The sequence below is a fragment of the Parambassis ranga genome, chromosome 14 (assembly GCF_900634625.1).
Source record: "Parambassis ranga chromosome 14, fParRan2.1, whole genome shotgun sequence".
NCBI classification, from domain to species: domain Eukaryota; kingdom Metazoa; phylum Chordata; class Actinopteri; family Ambassidae; genus Parambassis; species Parambassis ranga.
Window position 1 is genome coordinate 15,859,589 of NC_041034.1, and position 13,977 is coordinate 15,873,565.

At 42.9% G+C, this 13,977-nt stretch overlaps 1 protein-coding gene across 1 annotated transcript; it reads left to right on the forward strand.

The window, feature by feature from the left end:
- Nucleotides 1-628: 628 nt before the first annotated feature.
- On the forward strand, nt 629-10,080 carry LOC114446561 (ester hydrolase C11orf54 homolog). Its single transcript, XM_028422211.1, has 5 exons — nt 629-634; nt 740-865; nt 8,938-9,087; nt 9,302-9,418; nt 9,506-10,080. The coding sequence occupies exons 1-5, from the start codon at nt 629-631 to the stop codon at nt 9,677-9,679; spliced, it is 573 nt and encodes a 190-aa protein (XP_028278012.1). The 3' UTR covers nt 9,680-10,080.
- Nucleotides 10,081-13,977: the final 3,897 nt, after the last annotated feature.

Sequence of the window (13,977 nt, forward strand, 5' to 3'; positions counted from 1 at the left end):
GTCTTCTGTCCAATCAGCAGCCACCACCTGCAACTCAACACTGGAAAAAGAAACTTCAGGTGAACAGCCTTTCTACAAGGGGAGGAGGAGCAACAGTGTTGGAGCCACAGTGGTTGACCTCTGTCTGGTTTAAGATGTGTCAACTTTTTGTTTGACCAGAAGGTGGAGCACGTGTGTTGTGAAGATATAAGGGGTGCAGGAAGTTTTCATTTGAAGGTTGTTGGCCGGAGGAAGCAGACAGTTTTTTGACCGTCAGGTAGCGTGTCAGGATAGATTTGATCTTATTTCAGCATGTAACTTAACTAATGGTTCTCGTTAATTATATGTGGAGCAATGATCAAACATCTGAATGGACATGACGGTATCACAATAAAATTATTAATCATATGAAGTTTGGACTGTGATTTATGACACGCTGGACAGGAGACGCGTCAGAAGAACCCACCGGCATAACAGCACGCAGTGACTGATTTGGTTTTTGTTGTTAGGTTAGGGTGAATCAAGTCACTATATTAAGTCAAAAAACTTTGCTTATAACTGGGATATTGGAATCGGACTGGTTGATCATGGTTTGGAGCGCAACAGAGGAGGATGCGGAACGCCGGGAGCTGTGGTCACTGTCGTGAGAATGCAAGTCGGCGCATACAGAGGCTACAGCTGATTCGCCTGACGAAGGACGCCGATCGTCGGGAGCTACAGGGAGCCACGTTAGAACGCCGAGTGTTGGGAGCCACGCTAGGACGCTGAGCGTCGGGAGCTACAGGGAGATCACCCGGCCGGAGCACGCAGGAAGGACGCTGATCATCGGGAACTATGGGAAGTGCACCCGGCTGGATCAGTTAAGTGGTGCCCGACAGTGCTTGAGGTATGCGTAGCGCTACTAGTTAAAAGATGGCAATTTTTCTAAAATAGGTCTATGTGTGCACACAACATTGAGCGTAATTTCAATGCATTGGTTGCCATATAATACCATTCATTTTACGTGTTCGTGACTTTATGGAGACGCAATGGCTCGTCAGAGGTTATAATAAAGACAATGACGGACAGTGATCAATTAAGTTTGGACAATGTTGCGGCCTGCGCAGCCGCGTCTGAATCCAATGAACGTCATGCTGAAGAGGAAACGGCGGTAAAAAGTAAAAGGGTTCCTAAAATAACCTATAAAGCCTTGGTTGATAAGTTGGACAAATTGCAAAAGGAAAGAAAAGATAAACTTAAAAAGGTAAAAGGCTTAAGGGAGCTCATACCAGGGCTTATGCTAATCAATGATGTGTCTGAGGTGCAATGTGTACTTAAAAAGATCATTAGTCTTTGTGAAGAAGCAAAGGGTGTTCATGAATCTGTGGTGTCTTTAATGCCAACTGAAGAACAGGACAAACAAAATACATGGTTTGGGGCAAAGGTTATTATTGAAGATGGTTTCATTAATGATGTAAAACAATGGTTGGTAAATAGACCCAGTGATTACACTAGTGGTCAAGGTGATGTGCTTGATGATGTTAACCCTGATGACAGTATATCCAACATAGCGAGTAAGCATTCTAACAGAAAGAGTGTGGGTAGCCATAAGAGTGACAAAACAACATCCTCATCACGCATCAGAGTTGAAGCTGAAAGAGCTGCACTTTTGGCTCGTGCTGCAGCTTTAAAGGAAAAGCATGCTCTGGAGGCACAGGAGGAACAGCTTCGAAGGAAGAGGGAGCAGCTGGAATTGGACTCGGAGTTGGCAGCATCTGCAGCTAAGTTAGCTGTCTTGCAAGCGGCTTCAGACTGCCATGTGGGTACCCAGGTCCTAAGCAATGGAATGAATTCATATCTTGAAAAGAACATTGGCCATCAAATGTCTTCTAAGGCACTTAATCCAGCAGCAAACCCATATGAGCCACGAAGGATGAGTGCAATGTCACAGTGTAACATGCCATCTTGGGATAAAGAAATGAAGCAGGAAATACATTGCAATGAAACACATCAACAGCTACACTTTGAACCAAATCTGAATAGGAAGGATGACAAAGGTGACAAGCAAAAGATTGAAACGCACAGAGTAACACAATATCAACCTCCTTCCATATTATCCAAAGATGTGCAGCCTGTGCCAGGAGATGACCAGAGACATGGCTTCCTCTCATCAATGCAGGGAGAAATTTGCACAATTTTGCACCGTCAAACTGAGATAACGGCTACACTGGTGGAACAACAACGCTCTATGTCCTTGCCACAGAGGGACATCCCAATATTTGATGGGGATCCTCTTCAGTACAGACGCTTTATAAAAGCATTTGAGTATGGGGTGGAGTCAAAGGCCAGTAAAGCAGACTGTTTATATTTTTTGGAGCAGTTCACCAGGGGACAGCCACGAGAGCTGGTGAGAAGCTGCCAGCATATGGCTCAAGACAGAGGATATATTGTTGCAAAGGAGCTTCTCCATGAGAATTTTGGAAATGAATACAAAATTGCTACAACATATATAGAAAAGACTCTTTCTTGGCCACAAATAAAGGCGGAAGATATAAAGGCTCTGCAAGCCTACTCTCTGTTCTTGCGAAGCTGTTGTAATGTGATGGAAGAGCTGCAATATATGGAAGAATTGAACCTGCCCACAAACATGAGAACAGTCATGATGAAGTTGCCCTTTAAACTGAGAGAAAGCTGGAGGACAACAGCACATGACATAATGGAAAGACACAAGTACCGAGCTAAATTTAAAGACCTGGTCATGTTTATCGAACGTCAAGTTAAGATTTTAGCTGATCCACTCTTTGGAGACATTCAGGATAGGCGTCCTGTGATGGTTGGAGCCAGGAGTATCAGCAAAGCCAAGTCTCACCCAGAATTTAGCAGGGGCAAAGGTAATAGTTTTGCAACTACTGTGTCAGCCGTGGACTCATTCAAAAAATCTGTAACATCAAAGGCTGCACAGGGAGTTCGTGATTCGGTGCTTAAGAATTGTTACTTGTGTTCGCAGAGCCACCTTCTGGAAGAATGTCCACAGTTCATAGGAAAGAGGCACCGGGACAAAATATCATTTCTGAAGGAAAGAGGACTTTGTTTTGGTTGTTTGCATACTGGACACATGAGTAAGGAGTGCACTAAGCGCTTATCTTGTAAGATTTGTGGAGAAAATCATCCCAGTGTGCTTCATATTACCAGGAAAGTTGATGACAGTTCAAGGAAGGAGCAGCAAAAAAAATCAGCATGTGATGTAGCAGTTGTTTCAGAAACTTGTGGGCTTACAGGGGCCGGGAAGGCAGATGGCATTCTGTCTATCTTACCAGTACAAGTGAAATCTTTTAAAGGAGACAAAATAATACAAACCTACGCATTTCTGGATCCCGGTAGTACTGCTACATTTTGCTCAGAACGTCTTATGCAGGAATTAAATATTACTGGTAAAAGAACTAATTTCCTGCTGCGGACCATGGGTCAAAACAGGATTGTGGCTGCTACTTCTCTACATGGCCTGGAGGTGGCTGGATTGGAAGGAGACTATTTTTACAGACTTCCAGAAGTGCTCACTCAAAGAAGGCTGCCTGTAACAACAGACAATATAGTTTCTCAAAGTGAGCTGAAAAGATGGCCGTATCTCTCAAAGGTCCATATTCCTTGTATAGAGTCTGAAGTTGAGTTGCTGATTGGTACCAACGCCCCCAAAGTATTAGAGCCTTGGGAGGTCATCAACAGTTGTGAAAGTGGGCCATATGCAATAAGAACTGTATTGGGCTGGGTGGTTAATGGACCCCTTCGGGAAGGAGATGATAGCAGTTATAGGACAGGGCTCCCCCTGGCTGCCGTCAATAGGATCTCCATGTGTAAGTTGGAACAAATGTTAATGAACCAGTACAATCACGACTTCAATGAAAGGAATTTAGAGGAAAGAGGGATGTCACAGGAAGACAATAAGTTCTTGGACATCATGGCTAAATCTGCACGGCTGCAGAATGGACACTACAGCCTGAAAATGCCATTCAGAAAGGACCAAATCACCTTCCCCAATAACATGCATATGGTTAAACTACGGTTGCTTGGATTGAAAAGGAAATTCATTAAAGATGAGCTGTTTCATAAGCAATATGTCAGCTTCTTTACCGACATGATTAGCAAAGGCTATGCTGAAGAAGTGCCTCGGCATCAGTTGGATCCTGGAAAGGGGAAATTATGGTATATTCCTCATCATGGTGTATATCATCCCAGGAAGGGCACATTACGTGTGGTGTTTGACTGTGGGGCTGAGTTTGGGGGAACCTCACTGAACAAACAGCTGTTGCAAGGACCTAATCTAACTAGTTCTCTTTTGGGAGTCCTTTTAAGATTCAGACAAGAGCCCTTTGCATTTATGGGAGATATACAGGCTATGTTTTACCAGGTAAAGGTGACTGAAGAGGACAAGGACTTTCTTCGGTTTTTGTGGTGGCCTGAGGGCAACACAGAAAGGGATGTGGTACAGTACAGGATGACTGTTCATTTGTTCGGGGCCATATCCTCCCCAAGTTGTGCTAGTTATGCACTCCAGAGAACAACTGAGGACAATAAAACCCACTACTCTGAGGAAGTCGTTGAAACAGTTAAAAGAAACTTTTATGTAGATGACTGTTTAAAGAGCATGCCTTCTGAGGAGGAAGCAGTTACTATGGTCCATGACTTAAACAAACTTTGCCAGAGAGGAGGTTTCACTCTGACAAAATGGATCAGCAACAGTCGAGCTGTTCTGCAAACTATTGCAGAGGAGAAAAGAGCAGAGAATTTGAAGGAGTTAAACATGGACAGAGATGAGCTTCCAGTGGAGCGAGCACTTGGGCTACAGTGGTGCGTCGAGAGAGACTCATTTAAATTTAAGATGCAGTTAAAAGAACAGCCTTCTACTAGGAGAGGAATGTTATCTATAATCAGCTCTGTTTATGATCCTATTGGTTTTCTTGCACCATTTTCTCTACCAGCCAAAATCATGTTGCAGGAACTGTGCAGGAGGAAATGTGGCTGGGATGACAAGATACCCAGCGATGTGGAGGGTAAATGGAAAAGATGGCTGGAGGACTTGGAACAGATGGCATCATTTGAAGTAAGGAGGTGCATCAGGCCCAAGTATTTCGGACAATCGGTTCATACCCAGCTACACCACTTCTCAGATGCAAGTGAGCATGGATATGGCACTGTGTCCTATGTTTGGATGCAGGACAGTAGTAGTATACATGTCTCTTTTCTGCTTGGTAAAGGTAGAGTTACCCCCCTGAAGCAAATAACCATTCCCCGGCTGGAGCTGACTGCTGCTGTTCTTGCTACCAGAGTGGACCAGATGCTGAGAGCAGAGCTGCAACTGCCATTGGAGCGGTCAGTGTTTTGGACAGATAGCACTTCTGTGCTTAAATATATCCAGAATGAGGACAAGCGCTTTCACACCTTCGTAGCAAACAGGGTGTCAGCCATTCGAGAAGCAACACAGACCTCTCAGTGGAGATATGTTAACTCCAAGGATAACCCTGCTGATGATGCTTCTAGAGGGTTGGCAGCTAAAGACTTGTTAAATGGCAGTAGGTGGATTGAAGGACCTGTGTTTCTTTCTCAGGTAGAGACGAAGTGGCCTTCATATGCCCTAGATGTCACCATTACAGGTGATGACCCAGAGGTCAAGAAGTCAGTCCTGATGAATGCAGTCATTGTTGGAAATTCACTTAATGGTGTGGATCGGCTCATCACATATTTCTCAGATTGGAGAAAACTCAAGGTCGCGGTTGCGTGGTTCTTAAGGTTGAGAACAATGCTGTTGCAGTTATGTCAGAGGAAAAGAGAAGGTGGTCTTGTGACACGTGCACAGTCAAAAGTAACACTTACAGCATGTGGTCAGACTCTGTCCCATGAAGAACTGCTGAAGACTGAACAATTTATTATTAAGTATTGTCAGCATCAGAGATTTAATAAGGAGGTGGCTGCACTATCAGCTGGTAAAACTGTGACCCGAGACAGTAGCATCTATAAACTTGATCCACAGTTGGAGGATGGATTATTGAGAGTTGGTGGGAGGCTAAGTAAGGCAGCTATGCCTGAGGAAGTGAAACATCCCCTTATTCTGACAAAGGACCAACACATCTCTGTGCTCATAGCCAGACATATTCACCAACAGCTGAGCCATAGTGGGAGGAATCATACATTGGCCAAGCTGCGGAAGAAGTTCTGGATAACAAATGGAAATTCAGTTGTAAGAAAAGTGATATCTCAATGCTCTTTTTGCCGGCGCCACAATGGGAGAGTTCAAGAGCAGAAAATGGCAGATTTGCCAAAGGAAAGGCTCCTGCCTGATCTGCCTCCTTTTACAAATGTAGGCGTAGATTTTTTCGGGCCTTTTAACGTGAAAAGAGGACGAAACTGTGTTAAGCGTTATGGTGTCATTTTTACCTGTTTCTCAAGCAGAGCCGTGCATTTGGAGATGGCACAATCATTGGATACGGATGCCTGCATTAATGCTCTGCGGAGATTCATCTGTCGAAGAGGACAAGTTTCTTCTATGAAATCTGACAACGGTACAAACTTTGTTGGAGCAGAAAGAGAGCTGAGGGAAGCTCTGTCATCTTTAAATCATAACCAAATACACAGAGCCCTGCTTCAGGATGGAATTCACTGGAGTTTTAATCCACCAACAGCTTCCCATCATGGTGGTGTGTGGGAAAGACTCATTCGCATGGTCAGAAAGGTGCTGAATTCTGTGTTGCACTTACAAGTTCTGGACGAGGATGGATTAAATACAGTTCTGTGTGAGGTGGAGGCTATATTAAATGATCGACCCATCACCAAGCTCTCCGATGATCCTACTGACCTCGAGCCTCTTACACCTAACCATATACTGCTTTTGAAGGGTAAGGGTAAGTGCAGTATATGGCAGATCTTTTTTGGAAAAGATGGGTGCAAGAATATCTGCCTTTGCTACAAGAACGGCAAAAATGGAATCAAAGTAAAGGAAACTTAGTTCCTGGAGACATTGTTTTGTTGGCTGATTCTTCTGCTCCTCGAGGATCTTGGTTGATGGGGAGAATTCTAGAGGTTTTCCCAGACAAAAAGGGCTTTGTGCGCTCAGTGCGTCTTAAGACCAAAACAAACATCTTGGAAAGACCGGTGACTAAACTTTGTTTATTGCAGGCGGTGTCAAACTCTTGAGGTTTCAAGTAGGACCAACCGTTGAACTAATTCAGGAGTTAGGGCAATTGATGTTCCCTATCTCAGTTGTATATAGTATATATTTGCGGGGTTTTCTTTCGTTGTTGTTTTTTTTTGTTTGTTTGTTTGTTGTTGTTTGTATTTTGAAATTGAGTAATTGTTATGTCTACACGCCATGAACAATTAGGGGCCGGTGTGTTGGAGCCACAGTGGTTGACCTCTGTCTGGTTTAAGATGTGTCAACTTTTTGTTTGACCAGAAGGTGGAGCACGTGTGTTGTGAAGATATAAGGGGTGCAGGAAGTTTTCATTTGAAGGTTGTTGGCCGGAGGAAGCAGACAGTTTTTTGACCGTCAGGTAGCGTGTCAGGATAGATTTGATCTTATTTCAGCATGTAACTTAACTAATGGTTCTCGTTAATTATATGTGGAGCAATGATCAAACATCTGAATGGACATGACGGTATCACAATAAAATTATTAATCATATGAAGTTTGGACTGTGATTTATGACACGCTGGACAGGAGACGCGTCAGAAGAACCCACCGGCATAACAGCACGCAGTGACTGATTTGGTTTTTGTTGTTAGGTTAGGGTGAATCAAGTCACTATAAACAGTATAACAAAGGACCATGGGCAGACAGTTTATTGTTATATATTACATTTAATGCATACACTGTGTCTGTCAATGCCTCTGCATGCTTTAGATATTTACATCTTTGTGTTTAGCAGCCTCTACAAACCAGTCTTTACTTTTAAATTCTTTACAGAAACTGTAGAAAGCTGCAGATCAGCTTCAAACTATTGTTTGTTACCTGACTGCTGCTCACAAGTGAGTCAACAAGTCAACAGGAAGGTTAGCTCAGATGGTATATATTGATTTTTTTTCATTTGCATTAGACAGGTAGAACATAATGTTTTGAATTCCCCGATTCTAAGCTTAGATTTAGTTACAACACATATGCCTTCAGTCAGATCAGACTTGTGTTTATTGCCATGGAAGTGAAGAGGTTTCACTCACAGGTTTACTGGGAATTTGCCTTCATGATTAGTGCATACATAAAACAATTAACATTTAATAAGAAGCATGCATGGCTTAAAATAAAATAAGATAATATAACAAGATAAAACAAAGTAAAACAATATGTAATCTAAAAAAAAGGCTATAAATTGACATATGACTTCACAAGACATACAATGAACAGAACATGAGTCAGGGCTGTGATGGCACAACATAGACCCTGATATGAGTGTAACAGTGTTACAGGCACCACATGGATCAGTGAGCTGGTACAAGTGTGCAAAGTACTGCAAGATGGAAAGTAAACAGTGCAAACAGACATCTGAAGTGTACTGAAGTACTGAAGTGACAGTGTAAAGGGACAGTGTAGACTAGTATGATTGATGAGTATGAGTCATTAGGGTTCACACAGGAGCCATAACATTGTATACATTTATATATTGTATTATATAAGTGGTGAAAACTGACACAGACTAAGATTTGGATTCTGTGGATGCCAGATACCAGTGACTTCTGAGCAGCTCATGTGGAGTCATTTAGTCATTTGGGCAGCAGTGGCGCAGTGGTATAACAGGGTTGTCCTGTAACTGGAAGGTTGGTGGTTCAATCCCAACTCCTTCCTAGTCACTGTTGTAGTAAATGAACTGCAAGTTAATATTATTACTAACATGTCTGAGCTTTAGTCCCATCACATCATGTAACTGAGTAAACATTAATGAAACCAAAGTGACCTGAATAAGCCGTACTGTCCTCTTCACCTTTGGTCCCCTGCAGGTCATAGAGGTTCGGGCTAAGAAGAGAACAGGAAGTCACAGTCTGGTGACGGCGTTGAGGACGACTCTTGAAGGTCATTACCCTGATAAAAGCCTGGCTCTGGGAGGCACCTTCATCATCCAAAAAGGGAAGGCTAAAATCCACATTATGGTAAATACTGACACTGTGCACGCTGTGAGAGATCGGTAAGATCAGTGCAGTCACCTGCATCCTCAGTCTCATCTGGACTATAAGTGTACATGTAGGAAGGGACTGTTTAAATGAAATATGTAATGTTTTTGTTAAATGTTCTCCTTCTGCCGTCTACCACAATCCTGTCACTCAGCCCGTGTAGATGCTGATTTATTTTGTGTCTTCTCACCAGCCAAGAGAGTTCTCAGTCTGCCCCCTCAACACTAACGATGACGTCAACAACTGGCTCAAGCACTTTGAGGTCAGTGCTCCCCTCATCTGCCAGTCTGTGCTCGTGTCCAGAGACCCTGTAAGTAAAGCAGACACATTCCAATCTCAAAGAGATGCACGACAAAGGATCCGTTTACACTTGTGCTTTTGTTTTCTGTGTATCCAGGGTTTGGACCTGCGTGTGGAGCATACCCACTGCTTCAGCCACCATGGAGAAGGTGGTCACTACTACATAGACACCACGCCCGACAGCGTGGAGTACCTGGGCTACTTTGTGCCTGCTGAGTTTGTCTATCGCATTGACAGACCCAAAGAGACCCACAAAGTTGGACGAGATTAAAAACTTTTTACCACATATCTTTACCACAGTGCCTTTGATGATCATCTAAGTATCTCAGTATGTGATTTATACTAGCTTGAATCTTCTGTGTTCACTTGTGTTATGTCTGAATTGTCTGTCATATATGTCTTATAAAAAACTAATGAAACTAACTTTTTTTTTAGATTATGTATTTGGCACCCTTCAACTGTAATTGTGCCAATAACGGAGATCAGTGGCCTAAACAAATGAAAACAGCTGTATTAGGATCTAATCAGATACATACAGTATGTATATGTGAACACAAACATGCATTTACTCTGTGTCCATGTATCATTTGTTCATGTAATATTCAATAGTCACTGTTGAATATTATACAGTAAGGACTGGTCATAACAAGACGTCATGATGGAAAAAAATAAACTCCCTCTTTCAAAACTAAACTTCTGATCAGCCAATCAGAAAGTCAGTGAATTTACTTTAGTCAGTTCTCTGTTGATGTATTCGGTCAGTGTGACATGAAGCAGTTCATGTTCATCAAGTCAGTAGAAGTGGGAGGCTGCTCTCGGTTCAGGTTTCTGATCAGACAGAGTAGAGAAGTTTAGTAGTGAAGCTGATTTCATCTTGTTCTTCAGCCATCATCATCCTCACACTTGCTGTGGACACAAGACTTAAACCTGTTTTAATGAGTGGTCAGGCATGACTTAATTTACACTAAAACATCATCTGTAGACTGCATGAATATGAAATATAAGTGAAGAAAGAACAAACTGTAAATTGTTAATATTGAGATGTTGTGGTAGAACCTGAAACAAGCAGCTGAAAGGTTCTACTAGCACTGTATATACACATCATAAAATCAGCGCTGTGATCACACACCAGTCCTGACAGATTAAAGACAGTGAGGTTTAACGATTCCCACACGGGATGAGGCTGTGTGCTGGGGATGTGTGTGGTTCTTTTAGATTCAATAATCTACATTATTAAAGTTAAAAATAAACAAAAACTATGTATGAAATAAATTAGACATATACATACAGGAAATGGCCAAATTGGTCAACACAACAAGTGGGATACATGAATGAGCAAATGCTGGGATGTCATAGTGTGTTGTTTTTTGCCATGAATAAAAATCTCAAATACATGAATAAATGCCTGCCTGTGTCTGACTCTTTAAACTCCTGTCAGCAGCACTGAAACTTTAAATTACACATCCTAATGAAAGAAGAGGGAAACAATGAGGCTGAGACCGCTGCACCCATCCACAAGAACTACAAACAGCGAAGAAGAAGTTACAGAGTGTCAGTGACACAAACAGCAATCATAGTTTCCCAATAACAACAATAACAAATATGATCGGGACTCACACAGGTCATTTCACTGAATTATCAGCAGGTTTTGCTGAAATCACGTCTGTGATATGAACGCTCATTAAATACTTTTAATTTGACTTTAAATCACTTTATTTTTACTGTATATATTTACCAGTTTGCAGACTAAGATTTAACATAAACATACTTTGTTAATCTGTTTTAATGTGTCCAGCTACAACAAACCTAAAAAAATACCTAAATATCAAACTGATATTTGAATAAAATAATACAGAATGATTCACATACACAAATTCTTCTAGCAGTGTTTATTTTGAATGACTGATCATAATCTTTTTATTACATTCACATATTATATAAAACATTAAATACAATAATAGGATTATGAACTATAGTCAAAACAAGTATTTAAAAAACAGCAAATATTTATTTTTAAACTACATAGCAGCGGGCGATATGACGTCAATAGACTGAGGCTACAAGTGCTGCTGAGACCTTCAGAACCCCCCTTTTTGCACTTGGCCTCTGACCCGAGCAGACCTGCGCAAAAACCTAGAGCTGATACTGAGAGCTGATACTGAGAGCTGAGAGCTGATCGCCTACTACTGGATCATTGACAGCGAGAGGATCATCACAGAGTGATACTAGGAGAACGTCTGGACCAGCGAGCTACTGAACACAAGAAGTGTTGAACCATCCATTGGAGATTCAACATCTAAATCTCCCAAAGACCGGATTTTGTCTGTTCTTCCAGCTAGGACATCGGCAGCTTCACCATGCCGCCCAGAGGACCCCGCAGCCGGCTGCTAGCTGAGGAGGACCACCTGCTAGCTGGTAGGACTGAAAACATTTTCTTCTTTTTAGAAAACAAAATCGAAGATTTGGCTCCATAAAGCATTTAGAAGTATCCTAGCATAAAATAATGTGTTTCCTTCACCATCTCTGACTGAATTTGTTGATGAAAATGCTGATTTGGTGAAATTTGACTTTCACTCCACGGCCTCGCTGTAAAACGTGTTGTTTTTTGTTTTTGCGGTAGAAGGCACACAAAGTCTCGGTGAAGGTGTATAGTGTGTTATTTATAGACAGCACCCGTACTTTAATCTGCAGACGACGATTTGTTTACATCTTTTAGCATCTTTTTGGTAAAAAAAAAAGATGGCGGCCGTAGGCCAAGGGTTATGACGCACGTATGTAAACACAACGTTTGTTATTGTTTAAAATTCAAACGGTCTGAGTGGATGGCGTGTGAGCTAATGCGCAGACTGTGGTTCTGAGAATGAACCATCACACCAGTGGCTTCAAACTGGACCGAAAGATGAAATGTCTGAATCTACAACTACAGCTGTTATGTGTCAGGATTTTAGCCTCACTCAGAGCTGCTCTTTCTTCTCCTCGTGTTTATTGGAAGAGTTAGAGCAATGTGTTAATGAGTCTTTTTGGACTTATTAGATAAAAACACCCTTGACGGAGCCTGTTGTGGTGTCTGATCACAGTTTACATTTTGCTGATCATACTTTTACTAATACTGTAAAGTTATTTTACTCTTATGGTATTATTATTTTAACTGTAGTAAACAATTTTCATCCCTCCACCTTTACATGTCAGCAATAGTTATAAGTCCCTCTCATGCCATCATCTGTTCAACAGTAGTAAAACTCTCACTCTGATTTATCATTACTATTCGGACTTGTTTTCTCTCTACAGACGTTTTGGACATCGTCTTCGGGCTTCCCCCTGCAGAAGAGGACGACCCTCAGGAAGAGGAGGACCACAGGCTGTACCGGTGGAATAACTCCATGGACACTGATTTTGAAGAGGAGGCTGATGCTGTCCATTTCGCCTCTTCTTTCAGTGACCTGGAGTTCCAGGAAGAGGTTGACTGGTCTGACGACCTGGCCAGTGAGAGCACCATGCAGTCCACCTTTCCTGATGGAGAGGAGCCTGAGATGGAGGAGGAGGACTGGTGGGATGACACGCGGGGCGCATATACAGGGGTTGATGATGTCATTATTACTTCCTCTTTTAGTGTCCCGGTGTTAGAGGAGGACGACTGTTGGGTTGTCCTGATGGGTGAGGATTCTAGCAACAGCTTCCTGCCCAAAGTAAGTGATGACATTAGTGTCCCAGTGTTAAGGGAGGACGACTGTTGGGTTGACGTGACGGGTGAGGATTCTAGCAACAGCTTCCTGCCCGAAGTAAGTGATGACATTAGTGTCCCAGTGTTAAGGGAGGACGACTGTTGGGTTGTCGTGATGGGTGAGGATTCTAGCAACAGCTTCCTGCCCGAAGTAAGTGATGACATTAGTGTCCCAGTGTTAAGGGAGGACGACTGTTGGGTTGTCGTGATGGGTGAGGATTCTAGCAACAGCTTCCTGCCCGAAGTAAGTGATGACATTAGTGTCCCAGTGTTAAGGGAGGACGACTGTTGGGTTGTCGTGATGGGTGAGGATTCTAGCAACAGCTTCCTGCCCAAAGTAAGTGATGACATTAGTGTCCCAGTGTTAAGGGAGGACGACTGTTGGGTTGTCGTGATGGGTGAGGATTCTAGCAACAGCTTCCTGCCCGAAGTAAGTGATGACATTAGTGTCCCAGTGTTAAGGGAGGACGACTGTTGGGTTGACGTGACGGGTGAGGATTCTAGCAACAGTTTCCTGCCCGAAGACTCCGAAGACAGTGATGACATTAGTGTCCCGGTGTTCGAGGAGGACGACTGTTGGGTTGACGTGACGGGTGAGGATTCTAGCAACAGCTTCCTGCCCGAAGACTCCGAAGACAGTGATGACATTAGTGTCCCGGTGTTCGAGGAGGACGACTGTTGGGTTGACGTGACGGGTGAGGATTCTAGTGACAGCTTCCTGACAAAAGACTCTGAAGACAGTGGTGACAGGGACAACGTGCATCCTCCTTTTCCCGTCCAGCTGGCGGATCTGAGAAGTGAGGGTGCTCACGCTGTCCCTGTTATTCCTGATTCTGGTTCCTCAGAGC